This window comes from Doryrhamphus excisus, linkage group LG13 (assembly GCF_037039965.1).
Source record: "Doryrhamphus excisus strain RoL-2023G ecotype Guam linkage group LG13, RoL_Dexc_Guam_v1.1, whole genome shotgun sequence".
NCBI lineage: Eukaryota > Metazoa > Chordata > Actinopteri > Syngnathiformes > Syngnathidae > Doryrhamphus > Doryrhamphus excisus.
The window spans coordinates 9,687,346-9,704,392 of NC_136369.1; the positions used below are offsets into that span (position 1 = coordinate 9,687,346).

General features: G+C 40.7%; 2 protein-coding genes across 2 annotated transcripts; one reads left to right on the plus strand and one right to left on the minus strand.

The window, feature by feature from the left end:
• Positions 1 to 154: 154 nt before the first annotated feature.
• On the minus strand, positions 155 to 5,409 carry tmem41b (transmembrane protein 41B). The gene is made up of 7 exons (XM_058089224.2): positions 5,165 to 5,409; positions 3,903 to 4,020; positions 2,662 to 2,790; positions 2,395 to 2,488; positions 2,138 to 2,242; positions 1,869 to 2,007; positions 155 to 1,798 (listed from the first exon to the last, which is right to left on the minus strand). The coding sequence occupies exons 1-7, from the start codon at positions 5,259 to 5,261 to the stop codon at positions 1,629 to 1,631; spliced, it is 852 nt and encodes a 283-aa protein (XP_057945207.1). The 5' UTR covers positions 5,262 to 5,409; the 3' UTR covers positions 155 to 1,628.
• Positions 5,410 to 6,073: 664 nt separating this feature from the next.
• On the plus strand, positions 6,074 to 16,608 carry ipo7 (importin 7). The gene is made up of 25 exons (XM_058089221.2): positions 6,074 to 6,326; positions 7,843 to 7,924; positions 8,700 to 8,853; positions 9,090 to 9,248; positions 9,329 to 9,485; positions 10,391 to 10,480; positions 10,585 to 10,679; positions 10,762 to 10,846; positions 10,930 to 11,064; positions 11,342 to 11,441; positions 11,527 to 11,603; positions 11,676 to 11,792; positions 12,001 to 12,090; positions 12,226 to 12,391; positions 12,492 to 12,652; positions 12,864 to 12,992; positions 13,482 to 13,548; positions 13,749 to 13,874; positions 14,027 to 14,124; positions 14,208 to 14,303; positions 14,386 to 14,606; positions 15,228 to 15,439; positions 15,523 to 15,729; positions 15,830 to 15,946; positions 16,059 to 16,608. Exons 1-25 carry the CDS (start codon positions 6,243 to 6,245, stop codon positions 16,154 to 16,156), a joined length of 3,123 nt encoding a protein of 1,040 aa, XP_057945204.1. The 5' UTR covers positions 6,074 to 6,242; the 3' UTR covers positions 16,157 to 16,608.
• The last annotated feature ends 439 nt before the right edge of the window (positions 16,609 to 17,047 follow it).

Sequence of the window (17,047 nt, forward strand, 5' to 3'; positions counted from 1 at the left end):
ATACCATTCAGTAGGTATTCTCACACACATACACACGTACATTGTAAAAATAGCTGTGCCGCCTAACTTACAGTTAGTGAATGTCACTCATTAGAGCTGGCATTAAATACAAAAAAGTCTGACCTTGATAAGAAAAAAATGCCATGCTTACCAATTTGATGCAGAATGTTATTGTTTATTTATTAAGACATTATTTTCCAGTTTTATCAGTTTACCAATTAAAGGACCCTACAAAACACTGCTTCCCTCTAAGTCAGTCCTGTGAGAAACATTAAACAAATTACAAAGCTCTGTCGAGGAAATTTTTCTTTCATTCGTGAACGAAAAGGAAACTTTGAGAGCAATTTTTCTTACATTAGCATTATTTCTACACATCTGGTGCTTTACACACTTCTGTTTGTAGTAATGCGTTTTTTTTTTTTAATCTTACAGTCCCTTATAGAAAATGGTTCAACATTAAGACATTTGAATGACTAAATGAATAAAATACAAACAAAACCTGACAACACTATAAATAAGTAGATTTTAAAAATTAAAGCAATCTGTTATATAAAACACCTTGCCTGTGTGTACATTTACTGCATTAGTTGGTACAGTACAGCAAAAACAGAATCAAAAACTATAATCAACACAATGGGACAAGGTTTAAACCTTCCAAAATAGTTGGTTGGCACAAATATATGTACTGGATGACTGTAGTGGATTTACAGTTGTGCATCATCATCCCTATTAGCAAAACTCAACATAAAACAAATTTCATTCCAGATAATTCCAATTAAGGGGGTGTTAATCTATTGTTCAGATGTGTAGTTTTGAAATTCCACCACTTTTGGTTATTTCAAAAAACAAACTACTGTACTACGTGGCAGCGGATCCAGGCATGTTTATGAGGTAGAACTGAAGAACTCAACCAAATAAACAAAAGCTGTTTACTATGTCACGGTCAAGTTTCATTTTCACTTTACTGTACATCTTCATTTCCTCCTCTGCACTTTACAAGCACCAGATATATTTAAAAACTAAACTTCACGTTTAACACAACAGTGACACCGTGGCAGTTATTGCTTCTTCTTCTTTTTAGCCATAAGAGACAGACAAAACAGAAAATAACCCTAAAACATGACAGGGAGTGAATGTTTAGGTGCAAATAGGATGTTGATGTCATTTACTGGGGGGAATTCCACAGTGGTGGACTTTACTGTGACGTGAGGTTGTTTTTAGCAAGCAGTAACACTATAACCAATTAAAAAGGAGGCTAAAACAATGCTGAATATTATGATTGATTCTATTCAACATCCTACAAAGTAGTGCCATTAATTGCAGTGCCTTAAAAAAACATTCTCTAATATATAGGGTGTGCCACAATCAGAAAAGTAATTCACAAAAAATAAAACATGTGCCCATGGTGGCCAGTATAAACATCAGGAAGAAGCCGCCACTGTGTGGACCATCGAGGCATGTTTGTCCCATGAGAACCTCCCACCGGGACGTCAAGTAATTGTGACCAAGGCAGAGCAACTTGACGCACGTTCCTGAGGCAAAGGATTTGGAGTAAATAGGAAGGGGGGCGGGGTGTGTTACTGGGAGTGGAATCAGCCTGCAGATCGGGTGCTGAGGTCTTTAGTCATCTACTCTAGTTTCTGCTGCAGCTTTTTCTGGAAGCAGACAGGCAATATGGAGAGCACAGCCAGGACGCCGAGCACGGCCAGAGAGTTCCAGGACACGGCCTCACCGGCTGTCGTCAGTTTGTACAGTGTTGTACCAGCGTTGATGGCCACAAAAGATGGCGGCGCCACACCTGTGAACAACACAGGTGACTCTGATAAAATGATTCCAGCTAAAATAAAATACAAATTCCAAATACCTACCTAAAAAGGTTCCAATGAAGAAAACCCCTAAAGGCACATTAATGACTGGTGAGGTGATATTGATGAACCAGTTGGGAAGGAAGGGAGTTATCCTCAAGAAAATAATATAATTGATTAGATGATCTCGATGTTTGTCAACCTGCCAGTGAAAAGCAAGTAAACAAGTCAAGGGAGATGTCAATCAATGGCTTTCTAAGAAATATATCCAAATGCATCACTTCCACTTTAAAATTTGCCTTCAATTCCCATTCAATCACGGTTGCCCTTACCTGCTGAGACCACTTTTGGGCCTTTTCTGTGAGATATTTGTAGACCATGGGTCGGCCTACCAAGTAGGAAAGCATGTAGCAAAAGGAAGCCCCCAAACCTGAACACTGCCATGACACAGAGACATAATGACGGCTGCATTAAATCAAATAAAGTGTTTCATGGTTAAGGTAAGCACAGTACAGTACATCCCAGCAATATGTTATTAAAAATAATGCATTATCAATCTCAGAGTCTTCTTACAAGATTTCTTACTCACCAAGCAGACTAAGAAGAGAGCCAAGGGGAATGGGTAAAGATATCCAGACAGGATGCTGAGGAAAATGGATCCAGGGATTGCAAATGTCTGTAGGCTAATGGATGTGTCAAGGTAAATTGTTGTTGTTTTTTTCAAGACATTAACCATCATACAGGCTTGCACAGATTCAACATTCATTGTCTTAAACATTACAGACAATACAATAATACAAAAGGGTTAAAATTGGTTGCAACGAGTGTGCTTTTTTTCTTTTTTTCTTAAGGATACAACACATATGTTGCAAAGTAGGCCACCAAAACCTGGCTGTAATAAGTGTCTTTGTACTTGGATAACACCGTTCCCAAAGCTTTGGCATCATCCATGTCTTTGGGGATCTTGATTTTCTCCATTTCATCACTAAAAAAAAACATTTGACAACATCAGTCAACTGCAAACAAGGGCTATGTTCACACTACAGGTTTTGATGCACAATTATTATTTTTTTGTTTAAATTCAATTTTATTTTGTGGTCGTCCACATTACCATACAAATGCAACATGTTATGCTCAATGACGTAAAAGTCGCATTGCATACATATCTGATTTAGTATATCCACATATGAATGAAGCCTAAATGAGCAAAGAAAACGTAATTGACCGGTAGTGTGAACATAGCCAACTTCTGGATTCCAGAGCAACAGATTATCAAATGATGACTGATTTCATTACGACACCGGTGACAGCCATTAAACATTCATTCATTCATTCATTTTCTACCGCTTTTTCCTCACGAGGGTTGCGGGGGTGCTGGAGCCTATCCCAGCTGTCTTCGGGCGAGAGGCGGGGTAACCCTGGACTGGCCGCCAGCCAATCACAGGGCACATATAGACAAACAACCATTCACACTCACATTCATACCTATGGACAATTTGGAGTCACCAATTAATTTAGCATGTTTTTGGAATGTGGGAGGAAACCGGAGTACCCGGAGAAAACCCACACATGCATGGGAAGAACATGCAAACGCCACACAGAGATGGCCGAGGGTGGAATTGAACCCTGGTCTCCTTGCTGTGAGGTCTGCGCGCTAACCACTAGACCAGCCATTAAACAGATTCCACACAACCGACTCTTGATTAACTTACTGTGTTCTACAGGTCCTCTATGTTTATAGTAAAGAAAACCAGGCCCTCTGACATGTGTATTCAAACTTAGAGCAGCTCAAATTTAGTTCACGTTTAAAGTTTATACAGTAGTACATTTGAGGTTCATCCTGAAATGTATGATACATCCCTAACTTCTTGTGAGTAGTATGACAAAGCTTTTTGTGAGTACACTACAGTCCACTTGTTTTGATGTGCTGCAATGTGACTGGCCTCATTCGTGCTACCTGCGTCTCAGGAAACTGCACAAAACAACGTATGTAGGACATGTATGTCGCCTTGGTGAATACAGAATCACAACATCTCACCACAAATTCGCTGTAGTGTATAACTGTACAGGTGACCAAAACAACGTGAAACTACTTACTCTGAAAGTTCTGGGAAGTTCCTGTATACCAGATACATGACTGAGGCTGAACAGGTGAAGATAGCCAGCAGAATGAGGAGAGACATGCGTGCTGAACTGTCTGCAGCATGATGACCATCTGTGAACAAGGAACAGAAACATTTGCATCACTATGGCCAAGTTCAGAAGTATTATTATACATTATTATTACATTGTTAATCAAGTTTATTCCATGGTAACAGAATACCATGTTCAAGGGAAAATGTACTGTACTTTTCAGCTGCACATCATCTTTAATTAAAGGAGATTCAGTTGGTTCTTTAATGTATGAAGAGAGTGGTTGTATACTTGCTCAACGGATCAAGTGTCTTGAGATAACTCCTGTTTTTATACAAATAATAAACCTTTGGATTGCATGGGTAACGATAATAACAAATAGAGAGCATGGGTTTGTGAGTTGTGATTGAAATGCTTTGGAAGACACATATTGTGCTGTGAGAAATTTCAAGTCAATTCAACATACTGGCTCAAAACTTTGAGGTTCAAATAACAGCACCATCATGTGACGTCAAATACGGAAACAGTACAGACAACAGAGTTGGGTATATGTTTTGCCAAAATTGCATCACTTTTGTGTGCAGTGTTTCAGTTTCAAGTTAATGTTTAGGTTTAATGATTAAAGGGGTTTCTGTGTGTCATGAGCACTGTAATGATACTGGTTAGAGAGCAGTGGGTTTTCAAAGAGTGAGGCAACAGAAAACTTAAAGGAGGAATAGCAGCTTGAGAAAAAGATACTTTTCAAATCTGTTGCTAAGATAAATTAAGTTATACCCAAGGGGAAGTTGATTGAAGTTTGTGAATGCGTAACAAACTTATATGATAAAGTGACAGCAACCTCACAAATGAACGACAATATGATATCCAGCTTAGGCTAAACATTTGAACGGTATAAATCGTCTTAAAGTATTTTGTTTATTTCACATGTGCTAAAAACAAGATTTCGCAATGCTCTTCAGTTATGCTAATCACGTGACATCTACGCTCGCTACACTGCAACATGACAGCATATGTCTATGTTTTTGTTCTTACGCTAAGCTAACCTAACCTAGTTTTCAAGTGTTCGTTAGCTACATTCAACTAGCTTTTTGTGTTCCAACAGAGAGGGCCACATGACATCTTAATTCCCAAAGAAAATGGGGTAAACCCTGCTTCCAGGTGGTTTAATATTTCACAATTTAAACACATATTGTGTGACAGTTAGCATTTACAAGCATACCCCCTACCTGTCGATGCTATGGAGTCTTTAGCATTAGCGCCCACTTCCTCTTTTGACAAAACCAAGCCGTCACTGTTTCGTTTATCCCCGCGCTTTGTGGCCATTTTATGGGATAAAGTACGAGTCCAAAAATAGGTGTCAATTTGTGTAAGAGTCAGCAGAGGAATAGAAGACACCGGTATGGTATCAGTCTGCTGACACGTTACGCAGGCGACCCTTAACCTTCACGTCGATTGGATTAACTCGTACGACTGAGAACAGCGCCCCCAAATGGAATACATCATATTACACACATTGACATGTTTTGCCATGAAGCCTCCTGAGACGAGGAATACAAGTTGCCATTTTTTTGCATTAAATAATTGTATTGGATGAAAACAATATGCCACAGCTGTGTTTTTGTCAAAAATGAGCAACAACAATGTTTTTAATATTTTATTTTCAGTTTTGTTAACTTGGTTTTGTAAAATCTGTCACGTTTTCAGTTTCCATTCTGATTTATAAATACGATTATTTCCCTCTGACATTTCCCACTGTACTTTGCGTCAAGGTGTCAATCTTCTGTTTGCATAAGTCACTTTACGATGGCGTCATAAAGGTGATTACATCAATTTGCTTTGAAATTTACTAGTTGTCATCCCCTTTTCATATTACTGCGCATTTTCAACATAAGTCTTTAAACTCAACGTGATGATCTGGGAAAAATGACTACATTTTGGATTATGGGCAACTAATAAACACAGAAAAATATTTTTATCTTGCCAAAAAAACAAGTGAACAATTGTTTAAGTGAAAATATATATTAGTGAATGATTTGTTGTTTTCGTATGGCGAAAGAACATGTAATGTAGACGTGAACAAGCGTTAATGTTAATATACTAGTAAAAACTACAAGTCCCATTGGTGTGCAAGCGCAGCCGGATATTCGTTTGCACAAATTCGGCGCTGATCTATCCGGGTACTTCATTCGCTTCTTCCTTTCGCGCCGGGTAACCGGAGAGCTGTGCGTCCATGTGCGCAGTGCCTGGGAACTGATAAGACATCTGAAATTGCCTAAATCCGAGCCGCAAGCAAGAGTTTTTGCGATGGATCCAGAGGTTTTGGTCGAGGCCCTGCGGGGCACAATGGACCCCAATCTGCGAGAGGCAGCGGAAAGAAAACTTAACGAGGTGAGGCTCAAAGTTAGGCTTCATGTTGAGCTCTTAAATGGGTGATGGCAGTAAGCGGCGCGGTCTCGCATCGGGCCTCGGTCGCTCACAACATCAAGATGGTGCCACCGTGCGGGCTTGGTACATTGACGGATCAAGTGCGAAATTCTCCTCCCGTAATGACAGACTGCTTCTCACACCGCAAATGGAAACTACCCTTGAATTCAATTTTAATAATCCAGACACCTGGACTCCACAGCTAGAGCTAACTCAGTGTGCCAGCTGTGTGGCTAACGCTAAAGTGGCTACCTCGTCGTTTTCTCCAGCAAAAGGAGATTACGCTACTCAACTACACGCCTATAACGGAAGTGGAAACTGTCTAAACAGAAGGTGAAATGTGGATATTGTGTGAACTGAGCAAATGTGCTTATTAAAGCCAAACAAATACCCCTTTAGCCATAGCTAACAAATAGCTAAGTTAGCAAGAGGTTACTTGTTGGATATGCTCTGGTCCATAGCTGCTGCTCACGTGTCACTGACAAGCTCGGAAGCAATGACATGTCGTTTCAACATCGACAAATACATTTTTAATAAACGTTAACGACCACATTTACTTTCACTACTATAGTATTTATGATGCCATAAATTCCAGTTGATTCTCGTCGTTGTTTGACCGAAGTGTGTCAAGTTAGCAACAATGTGCTGGTTCAGTACAATGCACTATAGTTGCGTTGTCCCTTCTTGTATGTGTTTTTACATCACATTATTTCAGCCTACAATGACTACTGTTGGCGCTTTAAACAAGTGGCAAATGCTTAAATGTTTGTGGGGTTGCATAACGAAAGAGGGCGAATACGATTTTTAAATGACCCCCTTTAAGTTGTCAGGCGTATTCTGATTTTTGAAGCCGTTATTTTTTTTGTATTGTTTTCTAAACTTTATATACACGACTTTCTTACTGGTGACATCAGCTACTTTCTATGGCATTATGGATGATGATTTTGTATGATTCATTATTGTTGCATAGCTGTGATTGTGTTCATACAGCAACTTGAAGCAATGTCAAATTTGTCATTGTGCTGGTAGAAATCCTATACTTGTCATCAAGTTGTACAGAGAGTGAAAAGCATGTTGTCTGGGGGAGGATGGTGTGCTTCTGCTCAAGTGCACAGTTTCTAAATACAGACCTATGCTTAGTCATGGGCTGTTTTTTTTTTTGTTGGTTGTGGAAGATGGCCAGGTAGTGACTGAACAAGTACTGTAATATACAGTATATGGTAGAAATGTAGAACACCACTGTTCATATTGAGCAGAATTGTTGAAGACATTAAACACAGCCCACACTTCTAAAATTTAAAATGTACAAGTGTCACTTGTTAGGCCAAATTAGTCCAGTAACTCAGGCCAGTAACCCCCCCTTGCCATGCCAACATTTAATATTTTTATTATTTTATTTGAAAAAAATGCTTTTCCGTGCAGTTTTTTTGTGCTTGTGTTTTATACTTTGCCTAAAGTTGTTTCCATTTCTGACTTATAGGGTCACACCCAGGTAAACTTTTTGTCCACTCTGTTGCGTGTCACCATGACTGATCAGCTGGATTTGCCTGTCAGACAAGCAGGTGAGTGTCAACCGGGACTTAATATGTATGTAGTATGTCTGTACTATTTCAAATCTATAACAAACATTGCAGACAGGGTTGTTTTTTGTGTGTTTTAGGGGAAACAATCTAATATTGAAACCTATAAAGTAAAAAAATAAAAAGTCTATAAATTTTTGGCCATCACTCAACAGTCTTAACTGCCATATGAGTATAAATAGGTTAAATGGTTGACAGTGACCCAATTGTATTGTTTGGTTAGTAAGACATATGGTATGGCACTAATCATTTCTGGCATAGAAACATTTCTTTGAATCCTGTGTTCACTGAGCTGAAGTCTCACAGGATTTGCTGAAGTCTAGCATGATATGCTGACGTCTTATGTGGCATGCATGATGCTGATTTGACCTCCCCAAGTTTATGTTACCTCTTCAGGTTTGTCATTCAGAAAATTTTGATTGAACTCTGAAGCGTACACTCAAGCTGCAGCTATCAAATATTTTAGTAATTGGGTATTCGACTGATCTCTTTCGACATTATAATTACATAGTCTAAATTACATAATTACACATTTATAAACCATAAACCTAGACATACTGACTAGAAATAAGCAACATTATTTCTAAGATGCTATTATTGTGGAACAGTGTTGCAGGTTGATATTTACTTTTGTCTGGAAAGTGGCAATATGGAAAGTCGTGCACGTTTCACAATTCACATGTTAATATGTTATGGTTTGACTATTGTCAAGAGCTGTCCTACCTCCTAACATAACCTCTCCCCGCTTTCAATGAAGGTGTGATTTACCTTAAGAACATGGTAACCCAGCACTGGTGCGATGGAGATGGTTCTTCCACTGAGACCGCCGTCAATAAGATCCCAGAGGAAGACCGGCAGTTCATTCGAGATTCTATAGTGGAGGCTATCATCCACTCACCTGAGCGCATCAGGTAACCATTCACACTTTATGCACAAAACAGAAATTATCCCACTTACGAGGTCCTATGTCAAAGTCCCCAAAATAAACATTTGCGTGATGATTGCAGTGGCCAAGTATTTGTTTTGTTGAGAAAATATTTCTTTGACTGTTATCCTGAAAACAAACCTAATCAGTTTTTGTCAGCCTCTGAACACTTCCCATTTTTCTGGCTTGCAGCATAAAACCTATCCTGTTTCTATCCGACAGGGTCCAGTTGACAACGTGTATCCACCACATGATCAAGCACGACTACCCCACCAAGTGGACGACCATCGTGGACAAGATCGGCTTCTACCTGCAGTCTGACAACATTGCAGGATGGCTGGGCATCCTACTCTGCCTTTACCAGCTCGTCAAAAACTATGAGTAAATCATTTCATGTGAAATGTCTCCTAACAGTAAGCCACTATCAAGCTCATGGCTGAATTGTCCTCTGTATGTAACAGATACAAGAAGCCAGATGAGCGTCAGCCTTTGGTGGCCGCCATGCACATCTTCATGCCCATGTTGAAAGACCGTTTTATTCGGCTTCTCCTAGACCACTCCACTGATTCTGTACTCATACAGAAACAGATCTTCAAAATTCTGTACGCCCTTTTCCAGGTAATACGACAGGACCCACTTTCTCTGGGGTACTTCGTAAAAATGCTTGAATGTTGATGTGCTTCCAGGGTTTGCTGCAATTGCAGGGTTTCCCCTAGTATTTTTTTTAAACTGTGGTGGTGGGCTGCATGGGAGGGCGGACTGCCGCTGATGTGTCACGTCGCTATTTAGTCTGCTTTTTAAAAAATTACAAATGGCATTTTTATGACTTATTTGTTTAACTTAATGTTTACCCACAACTATCAGGACAAACAGAGAACTGTTCTTTTAAAGCAAATTTAGTCTAAAATGTCAAACCTCCTTTCGTTGCCTGACCTGTTTAGTCCAATAGTACTATGTGACTATTAGTACAAAAATATACTGTTTGACACGAACCCAAATTTGATTCAATGCCTGTTTGAGTAATACGAATACATGGGAAATGCATTGTTCAATAATATACTTCAAAATAATTAAAACTACTTAAAAAAAAAAAGTAGAGGTGATCAATTTATTAATTCTATGTGAATGGCCACATTTAAATTGTACTTTAGTCTCCACTCTGCTCCTTTGTCGCGAAATACAGGTGTCATGTTTGAATAGAACACTTAAAAAATACTAAAGCTGTACACACTACGTGTTTGAGGTGCACAACTTTGACACACAACTAGTGTTGATAGAGCAAGATTAAGTTCAAGTACGTCACATGTGATAATGATGATCGTTGTACCGAATGAGGCATAGCATGTGACAAGCTGTCGTCAAGTGACATTTCACAGGCTATTGTTCATTCTTCCAATAATAAGAAAGCGAAACTCCTTTGCTACTATAGTGCTATTTGGGTATAAAGTTCTACGTGATTATGTCAAACGGGTACAAGTAAAGTCTGGACTTGTTTAATTGACTTTGCTCTCTTGTGTGCACAGTATAACCTCCCCTTGGAACTCATCAACAGACAGAACTTAACAGAATGGATGGAGATTCTCAAGACGGTAGTGGACAGAGATGTCCCCCCGGTGAGAATTTGATCCTATTATCTTCCACCAAGATGGACAATGATTTCTTGCACATTGTTGCATTTTTGTATTATGCACCGACTGGGCCATTGTTTTTGGTTCAGGAGACAATGCAAATTGATGAAGAGGAGAGGCCCGAGCTGCCCTGGTGGAAGTGTAAGAAGTGGGCCCTTCACATCTTGGCTAGGCTATTTGAGAGGTACCGCTCTAATTCAGATTATCCTGTCATGAAGGTCCTATGACATGGTATTGGTGTCACTTTTGTTATACCCTTCCTGCAGATATGGAAGCCCAGGCAACACAACCAAAGAGTACACAGAATTTGCTGAACTTTTCCTCAAGGAATATGCAGTACCAGCGCAGCAGGTATGGATCAGGAGCTGTGATGTAAACAGTGGTTCTCCAGTCAAACGTCATTCTGCCAATGTAACATAATTGTCTGCTTTTAGGTGCTGCTTAAAGTCTTGTATCAGTACAACAAAAAGCAATATGTGGCTCCTAGAGTGCTCCAGCAAACACTCAATTATGTCAACCAGGGGATTGCTCATGCTCTCACATGGAAAAACCTCAAACCACACATTCAGGTACACAATCACTCACACAGACGTGGGTTTAAATATAAGTTGCTATATTAAAAACCTTGAGATATTGATGTAATAACTTTTGTTGCAAACTGGTTGTCATGTAAATATAATAAATTTGCCGTCCATTACATTAACATTATTGCAATGTTACATAAATGTAATTCTATTTGATTATCATCCGAAGCCTTAAGTCATATTTAATGGATACCTTTTAAACATGTTTACATTTATCTACTATCATACTGATTTCTGTTGTCTTTTTGTCTTTGTCCCTCAGGGCATCATTCAGGATGTGGTTTTTCCACTCATGTGTTACACAGACAGTGATGAGGAGCGCTGGCAAGAGGACCCCTATGAGTACATTCGCATGAAGTTTGGTACGAAATGGATTCTGTTAAAAGTCCCATTCTGAATGAATTTAGCGCGTCATTGATAAACATTTGTACCTTTGGTCCACTTCAGATGTATTCGAGGACTTCATTTCTCCCACGACAGCTGCCCAGACACTCCTCTTTACTGCCTGCAATAAAAGAAAGGAGGTCAGTGTATTTTCCTTTTACTGACAATTTAAGGGTTAGTTTAAGTGATGCCATAGTATCTCTTTTGTTTAGGTGCTGCAAAAGACAATGGGCTTCTGCTACCAGATTCTCACTGATCCCACCACTGACCCCAGGAAAAAAGATGGTGGCCTCCACATGATAGGGTCTCTGGCTGAGATCCTGCTCAAGGTAAGCGCCTTCCCAACCTATATCTAAAGATTAATTACACTGAAAAGATCTTCACCAGGAATTTTTAATGTAGCACTGCTTCTTTTTTAGTTGTAGTGGTGAAGCAATGATAAAGTCCAAAGTGTCTTGTAAATAGCACATCCTAATTGAACAGGAATAACTTGTAAAGGGTGTAGCTTTAAGGAACGCAATTTGTTTCTTCACATAGAAAAAGATTTACAAGGACCAGATGGAGTTCATGCTGCAGCATCACGTCTTCCCCCTGTTCCACAGTGAACTGGGCTACATGAGAGCCAGGGTAAGTGAAAATGTGAACAGTAACGAGTATTGTGCATTAACAGTGTTCAATTACGCTATATTGAATTAATAATTGGATATTACGTTCTAGGTCAATTTTCATTGTGTTCCAAGTATATGCTAAACCTCGTTTTAGGCCTGCTGGGTGCTTCAGTATTTCTGTGAGGTGAGGTTCAAGAGTGACCACAACCTGCAAAATGCTCTGGAGCTCACCCGCAACTGTCTAATCAATGACAATGAGATGCCAGTGAAGGTGGAGGCTGCCATTGCCCTGCAGGTTCTCATCAGCAACCAGGAGAAAGGTGATCAAAGAATACTGTTCATTTGCTGGTTGTGTGACACCTGTGTATAATTCATTTCAGTCCCTCTGAATGCCCGTGTGTGTATTTTTGTTTACCTCAGCCAAAGAATACATCACCCCCTTCATTCGGCCGGTGATGCAGGCTTTGCTGCATATTGTCAGGGAGACCGAAAATGATGATCTTACCAACGTCATACAGAAGATGATCTGTGAATACAGTGAGGAGGTCACTCCCATCGCGGTTGAGATGACGCAGCACTTGGTAAGTGCAATCTTTATGCAATTTGCGGTGGTGTCATTTCATGTGATGCATCCGCTTTAAACCGCTGGGATTGAAAAAAGGACAAGAACATTTATGAGGCATTTTTTTCTATCTGTAAGGATTTTGCTCTTTCAATATCACAAAGTACCTAATGATGAAAGAAGATATAGATCCTCCACAATCACAAGCCCCTCTCTTTGCTCTCTGGCAGGCTATGACGTTCAACCAGGTGATTCAGACGGGGCCTGATGAGGAAGGAGGAGATGACAAGGCTGTGACTGCTATGGGCATTCTCAACACCATCGACACGTTGTTGAGTGTGGTGGAGGACCACAAAGAGGTGATCAGCAAAGCCACTGTTGCAGGCTACCCACACACAAAGCGCACACACTCTGCTGGATTATGTCTGTACCACTTCCTCTGGTCTGCTGTCGCCTCTCTAGCACACTTCAGCCACCCACAGCTCCTTGGAACATGCTCTGTTCTCGCATGTTCTGAAGCACTCAGACTTGGGCAGGAGCTAGAAATAGTGGCCGGGCCTGCTGCCACTGTCTTCTGAAGCACAGGCAAACACAGCCAAATGCCATTAGATATGAATAAGCTGCCTTGATTTGCAAAAAGGAATAAGAAACCCGGTTTTCTAAACAATACATTTTTATCAAGTCTAAAGTCTTTTAAGTAACTGTCTCATATAGAGCAGCTATTTGCATGCACACAACATGTAATTAGGATCAAATGTGAGCTGTCTCATTTACTTTGGGTACAGCCGTTTTAATGCATCTTATGTCTCTTCTCTGATTTGACCCTAATCATCTTTAACCCTATTCAGATCACACAGCAACTGGAAGGTATCTGTCTGCAGGTGATAGGCACCGTACTGCAACAACACGTAATGGGTAAGCAGGCATCCAGTTCTTCCTGCTCAATCACATTCTATCTGCACCTTGCTCCCAATGCACACTTTTTTAAGGCACTGTTTTAATGTCAAGAAATCCTTTGTCCCAATCTGTGCTCAAAACATAAACTTATAGAATCTGTTGGTCCAAATATACTTGCTTTATACTCTCTGTTGACCTTCTATTTTTTCCTCTTTCAGAATTTTACGAGGAAATCCTGTCCTTGGCTCATAGCCTGACTTGCCAGCAGGTGTCACAACAAATGTGGCAGCTCCTTCCATTAGTGTATGATGTCTTCCAGCAGGATGGATTTGACTACTTCACAGGTTGATACGCAGGAACAAACAAACACAATACATGGCTATCGTTTATGCTTGCTGATAATCCGGATCCATGCCAAATTACCATTTTGTATCAGGTTTTAACCACAAGCACTGTCTTGGAAATTCAGCTGTGTGAACAATTGTCTCCATTTCAGATATGATGCCTCTCCTTCACAACTATGTAACAGTTGATACAGACACCCTCCTCTCTGACACCAAATACCTGGAAATTATGTATGACATGTGCAAGAAGGTATGATGTCACCATGTAGTAATAAATGCTACTGAACTTCTACGATTAGGTGGTTGACCTTTTTGTCCCGTGATCTTACAAAGGTCCTGACAGGGGATCCGGGCGAAGACCCTGAGTGCCATGCAGCCAAGCTACTGGAAGTAATCATACTGCAATGCAAAGGTCGTGGTATTGATCAGGTCTGTACATGTCAAGGTTTGAGTATTATAATTCCAGGATTATGCACACAACATGGATACGATACTGTTTGTGTCCTTTTAGGTTGTGCCCTTATTTGTGGCTGCTGCACTGGAGCGTTTGACACGGGAGGTGAAGACCAGCGAACTGAGGACGATGTGCTTGCAGGTGGCCATTGCTGCACTTTACTACAGTCCCCCTCTTCTCCTCAACACTTTGGAGAATCTACGGTTCCCCAACAACACTGAGCCAATCACAAACCACTTCATCAGCCAGTGGCTCAAGGATGTTGATTGCTTTCTTGGGTAAGATCATTTTTAGCATAAATATATAAAGTCTCACAATGTTGTCTCTGATGTTGATGAAAACGGACTGGGTGGGCGGTCTGTGTAGAGACCTTCTTTAACCCATGTGACTGAAAGGAAACTTTTGAGCAAAGTGTAAATATGTTTACAGTTACCGTGTTGTGTAATTGCTCGTTTTATACCTACAACACCCGAACATCTTGTGGGAATTTTGGGGGATGGGAATTTCAATTGGATTAATAGACTTGAGCCAGCACCCTCTACTGGATTTGTAGCTGCTGCTCCCACCCATCTATTTTCTATGCCGCTTATCCTCATTATGATCACGGGGGTGTGCTGGAGCCGATCCCAGCTGACTTTGGGCAAGAGGCAGGGTACACCCTGGTTTGGTTGCCAGCTAATTGCAGGGCTAGCTGCAGCACCCCCAAATAAAAAAAAAACCCGCCTGCAGATAGTGCCATCATACCACTTTCTATTTGTTACTCAAATACTAATACAATAAGATTGCCTAGTGTCTCGTTCAGACTCAGGAGCTCAAAATTGTGTGTTTTTTTCTAAAGTTTAATTGGCAATATTTGTATGTTTAATTCATCTTTTTTTTTTTATGTATTTCCCAAACAGCCTCCATGACAGGAAGATGTGTATCCTGGGATTATGTGCCCTCATTGACCTGGAGCACAGGCCTCAGGCTATCAACCAGGTGGCCGCACAGCTTCTTCCAGCAGCTATCCTGCTCTTCAGCGGCCTGAAGAGGGCATACGCTTGCCGAGCAGAGCACGAGAATGAGGACGATGATGACGACGATGAAGACGGGGACGACGACGATGATAATGGTAGATTTTTTTAGGGTTTTCACTGGCGTATTGCTTTTGAGGGGGTATTTCTGCAATGCTAATCACGTCACTTCTCAATGTAGCGGAGCTCGGCAGTGATGAGGACGACATTGATGAGGAAGGTCAGGAATATCTAGAGATGCTTGCCAAGCAGGCAGGAGAGGATGGAGACGACGACGACTGGGAGGAAGATGATGCCGAGGAGACGGCACTAGAGGGTTACACTACAGCAGTCGATGACGAAGACAACTTTGTAGACGAGTATCAGATTTTTAAAGCCATACTACAGAGTAAGACAATTGGTCCAGCTCTACTCGTAAATCCATATGACTAAATGCGTAGTTATTCTTTCAATGATTCACTGATGATTCATTATCACCCCATGTGCAGATATTCAGTCACGTGACCCAGCCTGGTACCAGGCACTAACTCAAGCCCTTGATGAAGAGCAAGGCAAACAGCTTCATGACATTGGCACACTTGCAGACCAGCGACAGGCAGCACATGGTGAGAGCATTTGTGCTTGGTTCACAATTTGTACATCGTTTTGATGAGAATATTTAGCATACTTGATGGTGACTCGGATGTCTTGGCACTGATTCATATTTTCATCTTCCAGAATCCAAGATGATCGAGAAACATGGCGGGTACAGGTTCACAGCGCCAGTGGTGCCACCTAGTTTTGACTTTGGAGGCACTGCTCCAGGAATGAATTGAGTCACCCGCTCTACTTTTTATTACTCTGTGACTGATTGTAGTGAAGTGAGAAAAAAAAGCTTGTGTTGTTCCCTTAAGTAGTGGTTCCAGAACTGGTTCTTCTCAGTCATTCTTCAATCTTATCAACTGAGGGGAAAATAGAAGATGCGGGAGAGCAACCAAAATGCAACCAATGGCTGGGGAAAACAAACCAAGAACTTGAGCACGATGCAAGAGGAAATGCTCTGAGCAACACTGTCTTCTGGAGTCCAGGAGGAGCTGCTGTCACGACGCCAACGCTCCTGTTTCATTCCCACTTAAACAAAATTGAGGGATTAACCTTTAAGAAATTGATAATGGGACTAAATATTACATTATCACTGTCGTGGCCACATGGCTGTAGTAAGCTTATACCTCTGGTAGTGGTGATATCCATTTTTTCTGCATAAACAATTCAGTTTATGTACATACAAGCCAAGGTTATTGATTTTTTGTCAAGTAGCCTTGAAAGGCGACCGGAGGCATTTCTAAGGTGTCAACAACTGTATTCATATGTAGCATATTGGATACGTCATAGCGCTATGTGATGCCTGATCTCTGTAAATTAATGACTAGCACTTTCATATTGTTCAGGTCTCCTAGCCTTCTGTATCAGACTGCAATTTTTTTTTTTTAAATTGAAGACTATTTAAAATGAACTCAGCTGTAACTTTGTTACTTTGCGAGCGACTTCAGCCATGGCTGCTCGTCTGCATATAGAGAAGATCAGGGGGCTACTTAAAACATTAAGAGATTTGTGCAAGAGGAGAATGTTCTTGGTGTTCAGTATGGCTACAGGATGTGTTAATGAGCACTGATAGTACAATTGATCACATTATTGAAGCATGTACAATTGGACTTATCGTGAAGGTC